The 14,951-nt window shown below is 45.1% G+C and overlaps 1 protein-coding gene across 1 annotated transcript; it reads left to right on the plus strand.

Annotated features, from left to right (window-relative positions):
- Positions 1 to 6,370: 6,370 nt before the first annotated feature.
- On the plus strand, positions 6,371 to 7,421 carry LOC119292969 (dirigent protein 21-like). The gene is made up of 3 exons (XM_037571600.1): positions 6,371 to 6,743; positions 6,847 to 7,039; positions 7,416 to 7,421. The coding sequence occupies exons 1-3, from the start codon at positions 6,373 to 6,375 to the stop codon at positions 7,419 to 7,421; spliced, it is 570 nt and encodes a 189-aa protein (XP_037427497.1). The 5' UTR covers positions 6,371 to 6,372.
- Positions 7,422 to 14,951: the final 7,530 nt, after the last annotated feature.

Consider the following 14,951-nt stretch of genomic DNA (forward strand, 5'->3'; position numbering starts at 1 on the left):
AAACCTCTCACTCGGGGGCTTAGCTGCAGCCCAGTGCTCGCCTAAGATATAAAAATCCTACCGAGTGAAGAGCAAACCTCTCACTCGGGGGCTTAGCTGCAGCCCAGTGCTCGCCTAAGATATAAAAATCCTACCGAGTGAAGAGCAAACCTCTCACTCGGAGGCTTAGCTGCAGCCCAGTGCTCGCCTAAGTGGATTAAGGAATAAGTCGACTGCGGTGACGTCTTTCTTGAACCCGCAAAAGACATTTCAAGCCAAAAGCAATCATATTCAAACATCAAATTCAAGTTCGGAACGATACCTAAAGGAACCAAAAGTGCTCAGGCTCAGCGCCTGTTAAAGCTTATCGGTTACAACTCCACTCGGCATACCGAGGCAAATTTAAAGCGTCGAGTGTACAATCTCCATCAGTGGTGCTGCACTATCTAGGGTTGTTGCGATGCGCGACTGCGTAGCTCCAACCGAGAAGACTTTCATCGAACGTTGTTCTGTTGCCACTTTTAAATATCCTAAAAGTCCACCACAATATTAATTTTGATGCTTGATGAAAGAGATGTGGCAGAGGCTTCAAATGGTGGATGGTGGTCTGTTGATAGTAGTGATACAGGACAGGATGTCTAATAGTGGTATACGACAATACACAGACCATGATCAACAATGACGATGCCGCGACGGACAATAGTGAGAGAAATGTAAAGAAAAATCTGTGAAATTCATGAATCCAACTTAAAAAGGGTTTTGTATACACGTAAATTTGAAGTGTACCCAGTATCGAAGACCATAGACTTCATAAACTTCAACTTAAGCTTGTAAATCCGTACAGCAGTAGAATCTTGTCTTCTGGTTATTTAAATCAAAATATACAAAATCTCATAAAGGTGTGATAGTGATTTTCATTTGTCATTGCTTTTAGACTTGGAAACACAATTTCAATGTCTCTTTGCTTATGCGAGACTTGAGCAATATGCTTACTGGTGGTTCTTCTCAACACAAGAACCACCACCAGATTTGTGGATTTGGTATGTGCAGCTCTACAATGATTACTTATATATGGCTCGAAACAAAAAAACTTCTATGAGGAGCTCGTAGTTGACCACTAACTGTGTGCGCAACATGCCGCAACATCTGGAATGTGAGAAGAATCAAATTCTGTTTGTGATAAGCACTTAATGCAGCTGGACCGTACTGCCTAGACAAGCATATAGTTGACTACAATAGCATGTGGGCTCATACACATCTCAGGTGCATATATATATGCACAAAGTCTTTGATTCACGCTAAAGAAGCATCTCGCATAAATTCGTGTGTTTACCGAGCTTGTATTATTAATAATTACGTAATCCTTTCATGTCATGATCTTTTTATAAATATACGAAGGTAAGGGAAATGTGTTAGGACATGAAAATTACAATGGCCCCACGACATGATTATAATTTATAATTGATTTTGGTGTCTTTTGTACATATAACATGTACAAACACCCCACGACCCCTCCCCAAGGCGCCACCGGAAGCAAATCCACACCGCCACTCTTCTTTCCAAAGATGGCACCAACCGAGGTGCGGTGGTGCCGGCCTAACGCGAAGTAGCCGGGTCCATGGATGCCAAACGGAAACCCGTGGAGCGGCTGGGATGGGGCCATCGTGGATTACGCGCGCAGCAGCCTAGGCGGCGTCCCTGGTCATGCAGAGGTAGACCTCCCTCGAACCGGCCGATGGGATCCCGTAGCCTCTCTAGCAATGGTTGGCCAATGGTGGCACCAAGATCTGTGTCAGTTGTTCAAGTGGATGACAGTGGCGCTTTGAAGGGTCATCGAGGGATGTTGGTTCCCTGACAGCAATCCGGCGGCTGCGCGCATCATCAGGGGATGGCCCACTATGGATCCAGGCAGCTACTAGTTCAGAGGGCGCGAATGCGAGTGAAATTCCTATCGGCCACATTCATGGCGGACGATGGTGGCATCTTGGCCATCATCTCCTTGTTGAAGGCATAGTTGCTTGTATTCCTGGTTATCTTGTCTCAACTGCTCCAGGGAAAGCTCTAGATCAGGGCCTCCCGGATCCGATGATGATGGGCCCTTCGCGGCCCTTCTCCCTCTTGGGGGCATCGTCTTGGAGCAGATTCTGCCTGGAGGGGGCAACAGGAGGAGTGGTGTTGCATCTACGGCAACGACAACGATGACAGGTAAACGCGGCCTGGAGCAGTGGAGCCTTGGTGACATATGCGTGTTGATGGACGTGCGCAGGTGACTGCGTTGTTTGGCATTATGGTCGCATCGACGACATAATGGTCTGACAAAGTTAATGCATAGGTCACTCCTGAAGATAGGACGACAGAAGAAGGTTGCGGCTGGTTCTAGAGCGTGTGCATGCGGTGAGTGCAGAGGATTTGCTAGGCCAGTTGGTGCTCTCTTTTTTCGAGCCGGTGGCTTGGTGAGGCCATCGGATTAGATGATATGTGTTGATGCGAGGTCAAGGCACATCGTGAAGTGTGTAGGTGTAGCGACTGTCGTAGCCATGAAGTCGACTTCGAGTTGATCCTTGTATTTGTTTTGTCGGGTCTGTTGAGTAATATATCAAATGGTTGTGTGCATTGCTTGATGCACAGGCCGAGCGTAATCCATCTTTAAAAAAATGTAACATGAAAAACAATATTGTGTCAAAAAAAAATTGTTCATTTTCCCCTTTAATAATGGTGTACTACTTAGTATTACAAAAAATATTTGCCAGCAGCATCGTGTTGTGATCAGCTAGACAAAGTTTCTCTAGAAAATAATGGAATGAACTAAATTTGTATCCCATAGGGTTACTATGGATGCTTGTGACGAAGCTTCAGTTAGTAGAGATAAAAGATAGAGAATCCTCGTCACTAGTTGATCACAAAATGCATGATCACCGTCCAACGTAGAAAACACATTATAATTAGTTGTTCACTTACTTGGACTAATGGAAGGGATCGACTAATTATGGCTTCTCCTATCTACACAGTTAACGCTTTCACATGTGTTGATTGGATTTATTCAGCTCGAAGTTGACTTCGAATGGCATATTCGGAATCCCAATTAATGTGAGATGCTTTCTATATCATGTGGGGCTGAGCAATTAATGCACTTATCATTTCGAATCGAAGGAGGCACATCTCAGTATAATCACGTGTCAGGAGCACATAAGCATGTGATCTATTTTGCCTCTCGAATCATGTCTCATTAACACGGTTACACATGATACTAGGTTTCTAATGGTTGGTCTTATAGGAAAGTAACTTAATTTTTTATGGCATAGTCAAAAACTAACTCTATAAATATGGTCTCTTTCATTCATACCTAGTACTTACTCACACACGTACTAGTAGAGAAATCCTCATCCTCTTTGTAGGTCGAAAAATCATAGTGATGGCGGACAATAGTGAGAGGAAATGTAAAGAAAAATCTGTGAAATTCATGAATCCAACTTAAAAAGGGTTTTGTATACACGTAAATTTGAAGTATACCCAATATCGAAGACCATAGACTTCATAAACTTCAACTTAAGCTTGTAAATCTGTACAGCAGTAGAATATTGTCTTCTGGTTATTTAAATCAAAAGATACAAAATCTCATAAAGGTGTGATAGTGATTTTCATTTGTCATTGCTTTTAGACTTGGAAACACAATTTCAATGTCTCTTTGCTTATGCGAGACTTGAGGAATATGCTTAGTGGTGGTTTTCTCAACAAAAGAACCACCACCAGATTTGTGGATCTGGTATGTGCAGCTCTACAATCATTAATTATATATGGCTAGAAACAAAAAAACTTCTATGAGGAGCTCCTAGTTGACCACTAACTGTGTACGCAACATGCTGCAACATCTGGAATGCGAGAAGAATCAAATTCTGTTTGTGATGAGCATTTAATGCAGTTGGACTGTACTGCCTAGATAAGCATATAGTTGACTACAATAGCGTGTGGGCTCATACACATCTCAGGTGCATATATATATGCACAAAGTCTTTGATTCACGCTAAAGAAGCATCTCGCATAAATGCGTGTTTTTACCGAGCTTGTATTACTAATAATTACGTAATCCTTTCATGTCATGATTTTTTTATAAATATAGGAAGGTAAGGGAAATGTGTTAGGACATGAAAGTTACAATGGCCCCACGACATGATTATAATTTGTAATAGATTTTGGTGTCTTTTGTACATATAACATGTACAAACGCCCCACAACCCCTCCCAAGGGCGCCGCCAGTAGCAAATCCACACCGCCACTCTTCTTTCCAAAGATGCCACCAACATAGGTGCGGTGGTGCTGGCCCAACGCGAAGTAGCCGGGTCCATGGACGCCGCACAGAAACCCGTGGAGCGATTGGGGCGGGGCCATCGTGGATTACGCGCGCAGCAGCCTAGGCGGCGTCCCTGATCATGCGGAGGTGGAGCTCCCCCGATCCGGCCGATGGGATCTCGTAGTCTCTCTGGCAATGGTTGGCCAATGGTGGCACCAAGATCTGTGTCGGTTGTTCAAGTGGATGTCAGTGGCGCTATGAGGGGTCATTGAGGGATGTTGGTTCCCTGACAGCAATCCGGCGGCTGGGCGCATCATCAAGGGATGACCCACTATGGATCCAGGCAGCTACTAGTTCAGGGTGGCGCGAATGCGAGTGAAATTCCTATCGGCCACATTCATGGCGGACGATGGTGGCATCTTGGCCATCATCTCCTTGTTGAAGGCATAGTTGCTTGTGTTCTTGGTCATCTTGTTTCGGCTGCTCCAGGGAAAGCCCTAGATCAGGGCCTCCCGGATTCAATGATGATGGGCCCTTCGCGGCCCTTCTCCCTCTTGGGGGCATCGTTTTGGAGCAGATACTGGCAGGAGGGGGAAACAGGAGGAGTGATGTTGCATCTACCGCAACGACGACGATGATAGGTAAACGCGGCATGGAGCAGTGGAGCCTTGGTGACGTATGCGTGTTGATGGACATGTACAGGTGATTGCGTTGTTTGGCAACATGGTCGCATCGACGACATAATGGTCTGACAAAGTTAATGCATAGGTCGCTCCCGAAGATGGGATGATAGAAGAAGGTTGCGGCTGGTTCTAGAGCATGTGCATGCTATGAGTGGAGAGGATTTGCTAGGCCAGTTGGTGCTCTCTTTTTTCCAGCCGGTGGCTTGGTGAGGCCATCCGATTAGATGGTGGGTGTTGATGCGAGGTCAAGGCACATCATGAAGTGTGTAGGTGTAGCGACTGTCGTTGCCATCAAGTCGGCATCGAGTTGATCCTTGTATTTGTTTTGTCGGGTCTGTTGAGTAATATAAAAAATTGTTGTGTGCATCGCTTGATGCACAGGCCTAGTGTGATCCATCTTTAAAAAAAGTGTAACGTGAAAAACAATATTGTGTCAAAAAAATGTGTTCCTTTTCCACTTCAATAATGGTGTACTCCCTCTGTTTATATTTAGTCCGCGTATTAACTTTGGTCAAAGTCAAACTTTTGATACTTTAACCAGGTCTATAAACAAAAATATTAGCATATACAATAACAAATCGATAACATTAGATTTATTATTAAATGTACTTTCACATCATATATATTTGTTATGGTAAATGATTAAATTGTTTTCTATAAACTTGGTCAAACTGTATGAACTTTGACTTCAGTCAACTCTAATATGCAGAGTAAATAAAAATGGAGGGAGTACTACTTAGTATTACAAAAACATTTGCCAGCACCATCATGTTGTGATCAGCTAGACAAAGTTTCTCTAGAAAATAATGGAATGAACTAAACTTGTATCCCATAGGGTTTCTATGGATGCTTGTGACGAAGCTTCAGTTAGTAGAGATAAAAGATAGAGAATCCTCGTCACTAGTTGATCACAAAATGCATGATCACCGTCCAATGTAGAAAACACATTATAATTCGTTGTTCACTTACTTGGACTCATGGAAGGGATCTACTAATTATGGCTTCTCCTATCTACACAGTTAACACTTCCAGATGAGCTGATTGGATTTATTCAGCTCGAAGTTGACTTCGAATGGCATATTCGGAATCCCAATTAACGTGAGATGCTTTCTATATCATGTGGGGCTCAGCAATTAATGCACTTATGGTTTAGAATCGAAGGAGGCACATCTCAGTATAATCACGTGTCAAGAGCACATAAGCATGTGATCTATTTTGCATCTGGAATCATGTCTCATTAACACGGTTACACATGATACTAGGTTTCTCATGGTTGGTCTTATAGGAAAGTAACTTATTTTTTATGTCATAGTCAAAAACTAACTCTATAAATATGGTCTCTTTCATTCATACCTAGTACTTACTCACACACGTACTAGTAGAGAGATCCTCATCCTCTTTGTAGGTCAAAAAATCATAGTGATGGCCCATGCAAGCCATGTCTTCATTTTCCTTACCTTCTCAAATTTAGCCATAGCCATGGCCACCCTTCCAATCTCATATGACCCTTATATAGGGAAGTGTAAGAGTAGTTGTGAGGAAGAGCTCAATCTATCTTTGTACCTCCACCAAGTCGCTAGTGGACCAGCCCACAACCAAGAAATAATTCTCAACCCTGGCTTTGAGAACTCGTTCGGTATGGTAGCCGTTAATGACTGGGAGATACATGCTGCCCCTGATTCCACGTCAAGTATCATTGCTCGGGCAAAGGGAATGCATATCCAGGCTACCAAAAGTCAGGCCAATGGCGTTGCTTGGTTTCTTCCTTTCAGCATGGTCTTTCAGGATTCAAGGTATGTCCATGCAGGTTTAAACATGCAAGAATTATTTGTACGTTCAATATACAATTATTTTCTGGAGGTTTAGTTTTTCAAATTGTTGTTACAATTTTAATAGGTTTGGCGGGTCTACGTTAGAAGTGATGGGGGCAATTACTAGTGCAGATGGTGAGTTTGCTATTGTTGGTGGGACTGGAAAATTGTCGATGGCGTGTGGTACTGTGAAGTTCATAGCAATCCAGGCGCAAAGCAGCTCCATAGAGAACTACAGAAAAATTGATATTCATGCATTCTACACACCCTCTCTGACCGTAAGTTTAATTGGTGTCTGCACTGAAGTATAATTGTGGTATATATATTATTTCCTATTTGCTAGCCAGTTTTGAGAAATTAAGTTTATAAATCTATTATATAGGAACCATATCTGTTGATGTCAAGAAAAACGTCTACATGTACACATAGTATATCTTTTATACAATATAGAATGATCAATATGTATTTGAAAGAAGAAACGAAAAACAAAACAGAAAATACAATTTTCACTTTTATCGAGTAACACTATTTTTGAAATATTTTTAGACACTATTTTTGTTTATTAGACGAATAATAGGTGTCGTAAATTTCATAGTGCTTGTTTGATTCCTTATTAAGGAGTATGCTAACAACTTATTTGTCTACCTTTTACAGGTCTAGGACATAAAGAACAAACATGCAGCGCTTCAGCTCGAAACACGAGCAAGTAATCCTGGAGAAATAAACTATGTGTTTTTCCGTTATTGCTAGTAGTACTATCTAGTTATAATATGAATGTTGGGGAAGACCTCCCATTATTTACTTTGAAACAATGTATGTTTAATGAAATATCTTCGTATACATCCATCAAGCGTTTATCTTTGTTCTTATATGGATTTTATAATTACATCTAGAGTAATATATTGTCAATGAATTATATATGAAAAAAGTTTAGAGCATCTGTTGTTCGTTGCCCTTGCTACTTTTACATTCGATCCATATATGGTTTGTCTGGAAACGACTCCTATTTCCATCAAAATGTTGTTTTTGGTGTTGATGACCACAAGTTGTGACTTACCACGTAATTTCCATAAAATGAGCAAAATTTAACAAAAAAAAGGCAAATTGATGCAAGCTACCTCTTGCTGCAACTCTATTACCAATTTCTCACCCCTAGCGTTAATGAACATTAAGTGTGTAACCCTACGGGTTCGAGAACATGCAGACATGACCGAGACACCTCTCCGATCAATAATTAATAAAGGAACCTGGATGCCCATATTGACTCCCGCATATTCAACGAAGATCTTAATCAGTTTGAACCACGATGTCAAGGATTCAGTTAATCCCGTGTACAATTACCTTTGTCTCGCGATCTTTTCCTGCTCGAGATTCGATCGTCGGTAACGCCATACCTAGTTCAATCTCATTAGCGAAAAGTCTCTTTACTCGTTTCATAATACAATATTGTCATGACTAAACTCATTAGATACATGCTTGCAAGCTACTATCAATATCGTGTTACCGAGAAGGCCCAGAGATATGTCTTAGTCCGACAGAGTAACAAATCCCAGTCTCGATCCATGCAAAACAACAAACACTTTCTGAGATACATTAGGGCACCTTTATTATCACCTAGTTATGAAGTGACATATGATATCCACAAAGCATTCTTACGATATCGCCTACAAGCGCTGCTCTTGCACCATGGGAGAACGAAAAACAACTAGGGCACCCAGACACACCAACCGTTTGTACAATCTCCATCAGTGGTGCTGCACTATCTAGGGTTGCTGCGATACGCGACTGGATAGCTCCAACCGAGAAGACTTTCATCGAACGTTGTTCTGTTGCCACTTTTAAATATCTTAAAAGTCCACCACAATATTAATTTTGATGCTTGATGAAAGAGATGTGGTAGAGGCTTCAAATGGTCGATGGTGGTTTGTTGATAGTAGTGATATAGGACAGAATGTCTAATAGTGGTATTCGACAATACACAGACCATGATCAACAATGACGATCCCGCGGCGGACAATAGTGAGAGGAAATATAAAGAAAAATCTGTGAAATTCATGAATCCTACTTAAAAAGGGTTTTGTATACACGTAAATTTGAAGTATACCCAATATCGAAGACCATAGACTTCATAAACTTCAACTTAAACTTGTAAGTCCGTACAGCAGTAGAATCTTGTCTTCTGGTTATTTAAATCAAAAGATACAAAATCTCATAAAGGTATGATAGTAATTTTCACTTGTCATTGCTTTTAGACTTGGAAACACAATTTCAATGTCTCTTTGCTTATGCGAGACTTGAGGAATATGCTTACTGGTGGTTCTTCTCAACACAAGAACCACCACCAGATTTGTGGATCTGGTATGTGCAACTCTACAATGATTACTTATATATGGTTGGAAACAAAAAAACTTCTATGAGGAGCTCGTAGTTGACCACTAACTGTGTGTGCAACATGCCGCAACATCTGGAATGTGAGAAGAATCAAATTCTGTTTGTGATGAGCATTTAATGCAGCTAGACCGTACTGCCTAGACAAGCATATAGTTGACTACAATAGCGTGTGGGCTCATACACATCTCAGGTGCATATATATATGCACAAAGTCTTTGATTCACGCTAAAGAAGCATCTCACATAAATATGTGTGTTTACCGAGCTTGTATTACTAATAATTACGTAATCCTTTCATGTCATGATCTTTTTATAAATATACGAAGGTAAGGGAAATGTGTTAGGACATGAAAATTACAATGGCCCCACGACATGATTATAATTTATAATAGATTTTGGTGTCTTTTGTACATATAACATGTACAAACACCCCACGACCCCTCCCCGGGGCGACACCAGTAGCAAATCCACACCGCCACTCTTCTTTCCAAAGATGACACCAGCCGAGGTGCGGTGGTGCTGGCCCAACGCGAAGTAGCCGGGTCCATGGATGCCACACGGAAACCCGTGGAGCGGCTGGGACGGGCCCATCGTGGATTACGCGCGCAGCATCCTAGGCAGCATCCCTGGTCATGCGGAGGTAGAGCTCCCTCGAACCGGCCGATGGGATCCCGTAGCCTCTCTGGCAATGGTTGGCCAATGGTGATACCAAGATCTGTGTCAGTTGTTCAAGTGGATGTCAGTGGCGCTATGAGGGGTCATCGAGGGATGTTGGTTCCCTGACAGCAATCCGGCAGCTGCGCGCATCATCAGGGGATGGCCCACTATGGATCCAGGCAGCTACTAGTTCAGGGTGGCGCGAATGCGAGTGAAATTCCTATCGGCCACATTCATGGCGGACGATGGTGGCATCTTGGCCATCATCTCCTTGTTGAAGGCATAGTTGCTTGTATTCTTGGTCATCTTGTTTCGGCTGCTCCAGGGAAAGCCCTAGATCAGGGCCTCCCGGATCCGATGATGATGGGCCCTTCGCGGCCCTTCTCCCTCTTGTTGGCATCGTCTTGGAGCAGATACTGGCTGGAGGGGGCAACAGGAGGAGTGGTGTTGCATCTACCGCAACGATGACGATGACAGGTAAACGCGGCCTGGAGCGGTGGAGCCTTGGTGACGTATGCGTGTTGATGGACGTGCACAGGTGATTGCGTTGTTTGGCATCATGGTTGAATCGACGACATAATGGTCTGACAAAGTTAATGCATAGGTCGCTCCCGAAGATCGGACGACGTAAGAAGGTTGCGGCTGGTTCTAGAGCGTGTGCATGCGATGAGTACAGAGGATTTGCCAGGCCAGTTGGTTCTCTCTTTTTTCCAGCCGGTGGCTTGGTGAGGCCATCGGATTAGATGGTGTGTGTTGATGCGAGGTCAAGGCACATCATGAAGTGTGTAGGTGTAGCGACTGTCGTTGCCATGAAGTCGACTTCGAGTTGATCCTTGTATTTGTTTTGTCGGGTCTGTTGAGTAATATAAAAAATTGGTGTGTGCATCGCTTGATGCACAGGCCGAGGGTGATCCATCTTTAAAAAAAATTGTAACATGAAAAACAATATTGTGTCAAAAAAATGTGTTCCTTTTCCCCTTTAAATATGGTGTACTCCCTCTGTTTTTATTTAGTCCGCGTATTAACTTTGGCCAAAGTCAAGCTTTCGACACTTTGACCAGGTTTATAAACAAAAATATTAGCATATACAATAACAAATCGATAATATTAGTTTTATTATTAAATGTACTTTCACATCATATATATTTGTTATGGTAAATGATTATATTGTGTTCTATAAACTTGGTCAAACTATATGAACTTTGACTTCAGTCAACTCTAATATGCAGAGTAAATAAAAACGGAGGGAGTACTACTTAGTATTACAAAAACATTTGCCAGCAGCATCGTGTTGTGATCAGCTAGACAAAGTTTCTCTAGAAAATAATGGAATGAACTAAATTTGTATCCCATAGGGTTACTATGGATGCTTGTGACAAAGCTTCAGTTAGTAGAGATAAAAGATAGAGAATCCTCATCACTAGTTGATCACAAAATGCTTGATCACCGTCTGATGGAGTCATGTACCTAGGGTAGGGTCACAGACCTGATCTAAGTACCCTGCCCAAGGACACCCTTAGAAGAGATCACCTTCCAGTCGACCTACGAGGGACTCACTCGACTGACTTGAAGGACTCGACCACGAAGACTCACTCGACCACCAGAAGGTCAAGAGGCACTCTGCACTGCAAGGGTCTGTAATTAAGTAGACTTTATGATAGTAAAGACACTTTATGTGGGGCGTTATCAGTAACGCCCCAGACTTAATGTACCTTAAACCCTTCATTACGTGGGTTGGCTGGGGACCTGGCGCACTCTATATAAGCCACCCCCCTCCACAGGCAGAAGGGTTCGGCACCCTGTAATCCATATACAGATAATCCACTCGACCGCCTCCGGGCTCCGAGACGTAGGGCTTTTACTTCCTCCGAGAAGGGCCTGAACTCGTACATCTCTTGTGCTTACAACCTCTCCATAGCTAGGACCTTGCCTCTCCATACCTACCCCCCACTCTACTGTCAGACTTAGATCCACGACAGTTGGCGCCCACCGTGGGGCAGGTGTTTTAGCGATTTTGTGGAGAAGTTGCGATTCTTCCGAGTACTTTCATCATGGTAGCTGCTGGGGTTTTGGTCGAGGGTCGAGAGATTCGTCTCGGTGCTCTCACCTTCGTCGCCGACGACTCCGCCTGGCTCCAGGAGGCTCCACTCGACGTCAATGCGCTCCCCGTCCGCGGTGCGACGCATTTTCGCGCATGTGTCCGCGGCGTTCTGCTGCGGCAACCGTCGACCCCATATCGGTCGACTCCCCTATCGACCACCCTCTCGGTCTCCCGCCAGCGCAAGCGCTCGGGTCGGTCGAGGCTTCAGCGGTGGGTGAGACACGCGGTGGCTCGCCAGACGGCCACCACCCAAGTTGCGGCAATCGAGCCCGACGAGTCTCTCTACGGCATGTTCGATCTGTCGACTGGCTCCGTAGAGACTGCATCCGAATGCGATAGCAGTGATCCAGCGGCGGAAATCCTGATGGTCGACGGGCCTCGCAGCCCTCCTGGCTTCGCCCGTGATGGTGGGGCAGGCGACGGAGGCGACCCCGCACGAGACCACGAAGAGTACCAGCCCGAGCCACTCAACTCTCTGCAAAGAGAGGAACTTCGCCGCAGGAACATGGATGCCCTGCATACTCCCATCGCAGGAGAAACCCCCGAGGCTCGCGCCTTGGAGGAGGCACGTTTGGCCAATTTGGCCGAACGCGCTCGCCTGGAGAATCTTTAGCGAGCACTCGACGAGCGCGCGCGGCAACGAGTTCCCGACGCCAGTCGACGTCAACTCTTCCCGCCGACTCAGGTCTATCGAACCCCAATCCAGAATTTAGCAGCTGCGACCCGTATAGCAGAGTCCATCCAGCCCTCTCAGTCGGAAGCTGGCAGAGGCTTGATGCAGATCAGGGATCTGCTCTGGGCAGCAGGAGATCAGAATTCAGCCGTGTCGCAGTCGCGCAACAAAATTCACAGTCGATCCGTCGCTGCGAATACGGTTCAGTCGGCTCACAGTCCCAGATCGCCTCCGCGGCGTGAAGGGCGCGAGAATCGGCGAGACCAATATGGAGACCGACACGACCGAGATGATAGGCGTCGAGTGCCCACTTCCCCTCCGAGGGGTGGGTCTTACGCTCCTCGGCAGCAAGATGACAGATGTCAGCTCAGTGCGGGGCGAAGAGTTCCAGTCGACCCCAGAGAACCAGGCTTCGACGCGCGATCCATTATCGTGCAAGGCTTGGTCGACCGGAACAGAGCCCATCGAGGTGGACTCGACAGAGATGCGCCCACGAGCAGTCGAGTGCACGTTTCTGGTCCGGAATGTTTCAGCAGAGCTATCAGAGCCGCAGTGATTCCTCCCAATTTCAGGTTGGCAACAGGAGTCAGCAAGTTCACCGGTGAGTCTAAGCCTGAAACTTGGCTTGAGGACTACCGAGTGGCAGTTCAGATTGGTGGTGGGAATGACGAGGTGGCCATGAAGCATTTGCCCCTCATGTTGGAAGGTTCTGCCAGAGCGTGGTTGAATCAGTTACCTCCTAGCAGTATTTACACTTGGGAAGATCTGTCCCGAGTGTTTGTCAGAACGTTTGAAGGAACTTGCAAGCGACCGGCTGGATTGACGGAGCTGCAAGTCTGTGTGCAGGAGACCAATGAGACTCTCAGGGAGTATATTCAGAGATGGATCACTTTGCACCATACTGGTGGCAGTCGACAAGTTCACCAAGTGGATTGAGGCTAAACCAATCAAGAACCTTGATGCCGGTACTGCTGTTAGCTTCATCAGGGAACTGATATTCAGATATGGAGTCCCGCACAGCATCATTACGGATAATGGGTCAAACTTTGACTCGGAAGAGTTCAGGGATTTCTGCAACTCTCAAGGCACACGAGTCGACTACGCTTCGGTCGCCCATCCGCAGACGAATGGACAAGCAGAGCGAGCCAATGGCCTGATTCTCAAGGGATTGAAACCCCGGCTGATGCGTGATCTCAAGCATGCAGCTGGAGCATGGGTCGACGAACTTCCCTCGGTGCTTTGGGGACTGCGGACCACACCTAATCGGTCGACCGGAAGAACTCCATTCTTCTTGGTCTACGGAGCTGAAGCAGTCTTGCCGAGTGATCTTCTCCACAATGCTCCTCGAGTTGAGATCTACAACGAAGCAGAAGCTGAACAAGCGCGGCAGGACGCAGTCGACCTTTTAGAGGAAGAAAGGGAGATGGCTCTGATCCGATCGACCATCTACCAACAAGATTTGCGTCGTTTCCACGCCAGAAATGTGAGGGGTCGAGCCTTCCAGGAAGGAGATTTAGTTCTCCGAGTGGATCAGAAGAAACATCACAAGCTTGCTCCTTCTTGGGAAGGACCCTTCATCGTCACCAAAGTTCTCCACAACAGGGCGTACCATCTTTACAACGTCGAACATAATATCGACGAGCCCCGAGCTTGGAACGCGGAACTACTACGCCCATTTTACACTTAAGTTTATCACTCGGATGAGTTGCAATAAAGTACTCCTGTAGTTCATGGATTTCAAAATAATAGTGTCATAGTTCCTCCATAATTTTTGTCACTTTTTATTTTTGTCCAATAAAATTTTCCCCTCAGTGGGTGACTTAGCCGCGAATCCGTTTCGCCTAAGTTTGTAAAAATCCTTACCGAATGGTGAGCCAGACTCCCACTCGGAGGCTTAGCTGCGAATCCGTTTCGCCTAAGATTAAATAAAATCCTACCGAGTGGTAAGCCTGATTTCCACTCGGGGGCTTAACTGCAGTCCAAGTACTCGCCTAAGTTATAAAAATCCTACCGAGTGGTAAGCCAGACTTTCTCTTGGAGGCTTAGCTGTAGTCCAAGTACTCGCCTAAGTTATAAAATTCCTACCGAGTGGTAAGCCAGACTTCCACTCGGAGGCTTAGCGGCAGTCCAAGTACTCGCCTAAGATATAAAAATCCTACCGAGTGAAGAGCAAACCTCTCACTCGGGGGCTTAGCTGCAGCCCAGTGCTCGCCTAAGATATAAAAATCCTACCGAGTGAAGAGCAAACCTCTCACTTGGGGGCTTAGCTGCAGCCCAGTGTTCGCCTAAGATATAAAAATCCTACCGAGTGAAGAGCAAACCTCTCACTCGGGGGCTTAGCTGTAGCCCAGTGCTCGCCTAAGATATAA

The sequence above is a fragment of the Triticum dicoccoides genome, chromosome 4B (assembly GCF_002162155.2).
Source record: "Triticum dicoccoides isolate Atlit2015 ecotype Zavitan chromosome 4B, WEW_v2.0, whole genome shotgun sequence".
In the NCBI taxonomy this organism is placed as follows: domain Eukaryota; kingdom Viridiplantae; phylum Streptophyta; class Magnoliopsida; order Poales; family Poaceae; genus Triticum; species Triticum dicoccoides.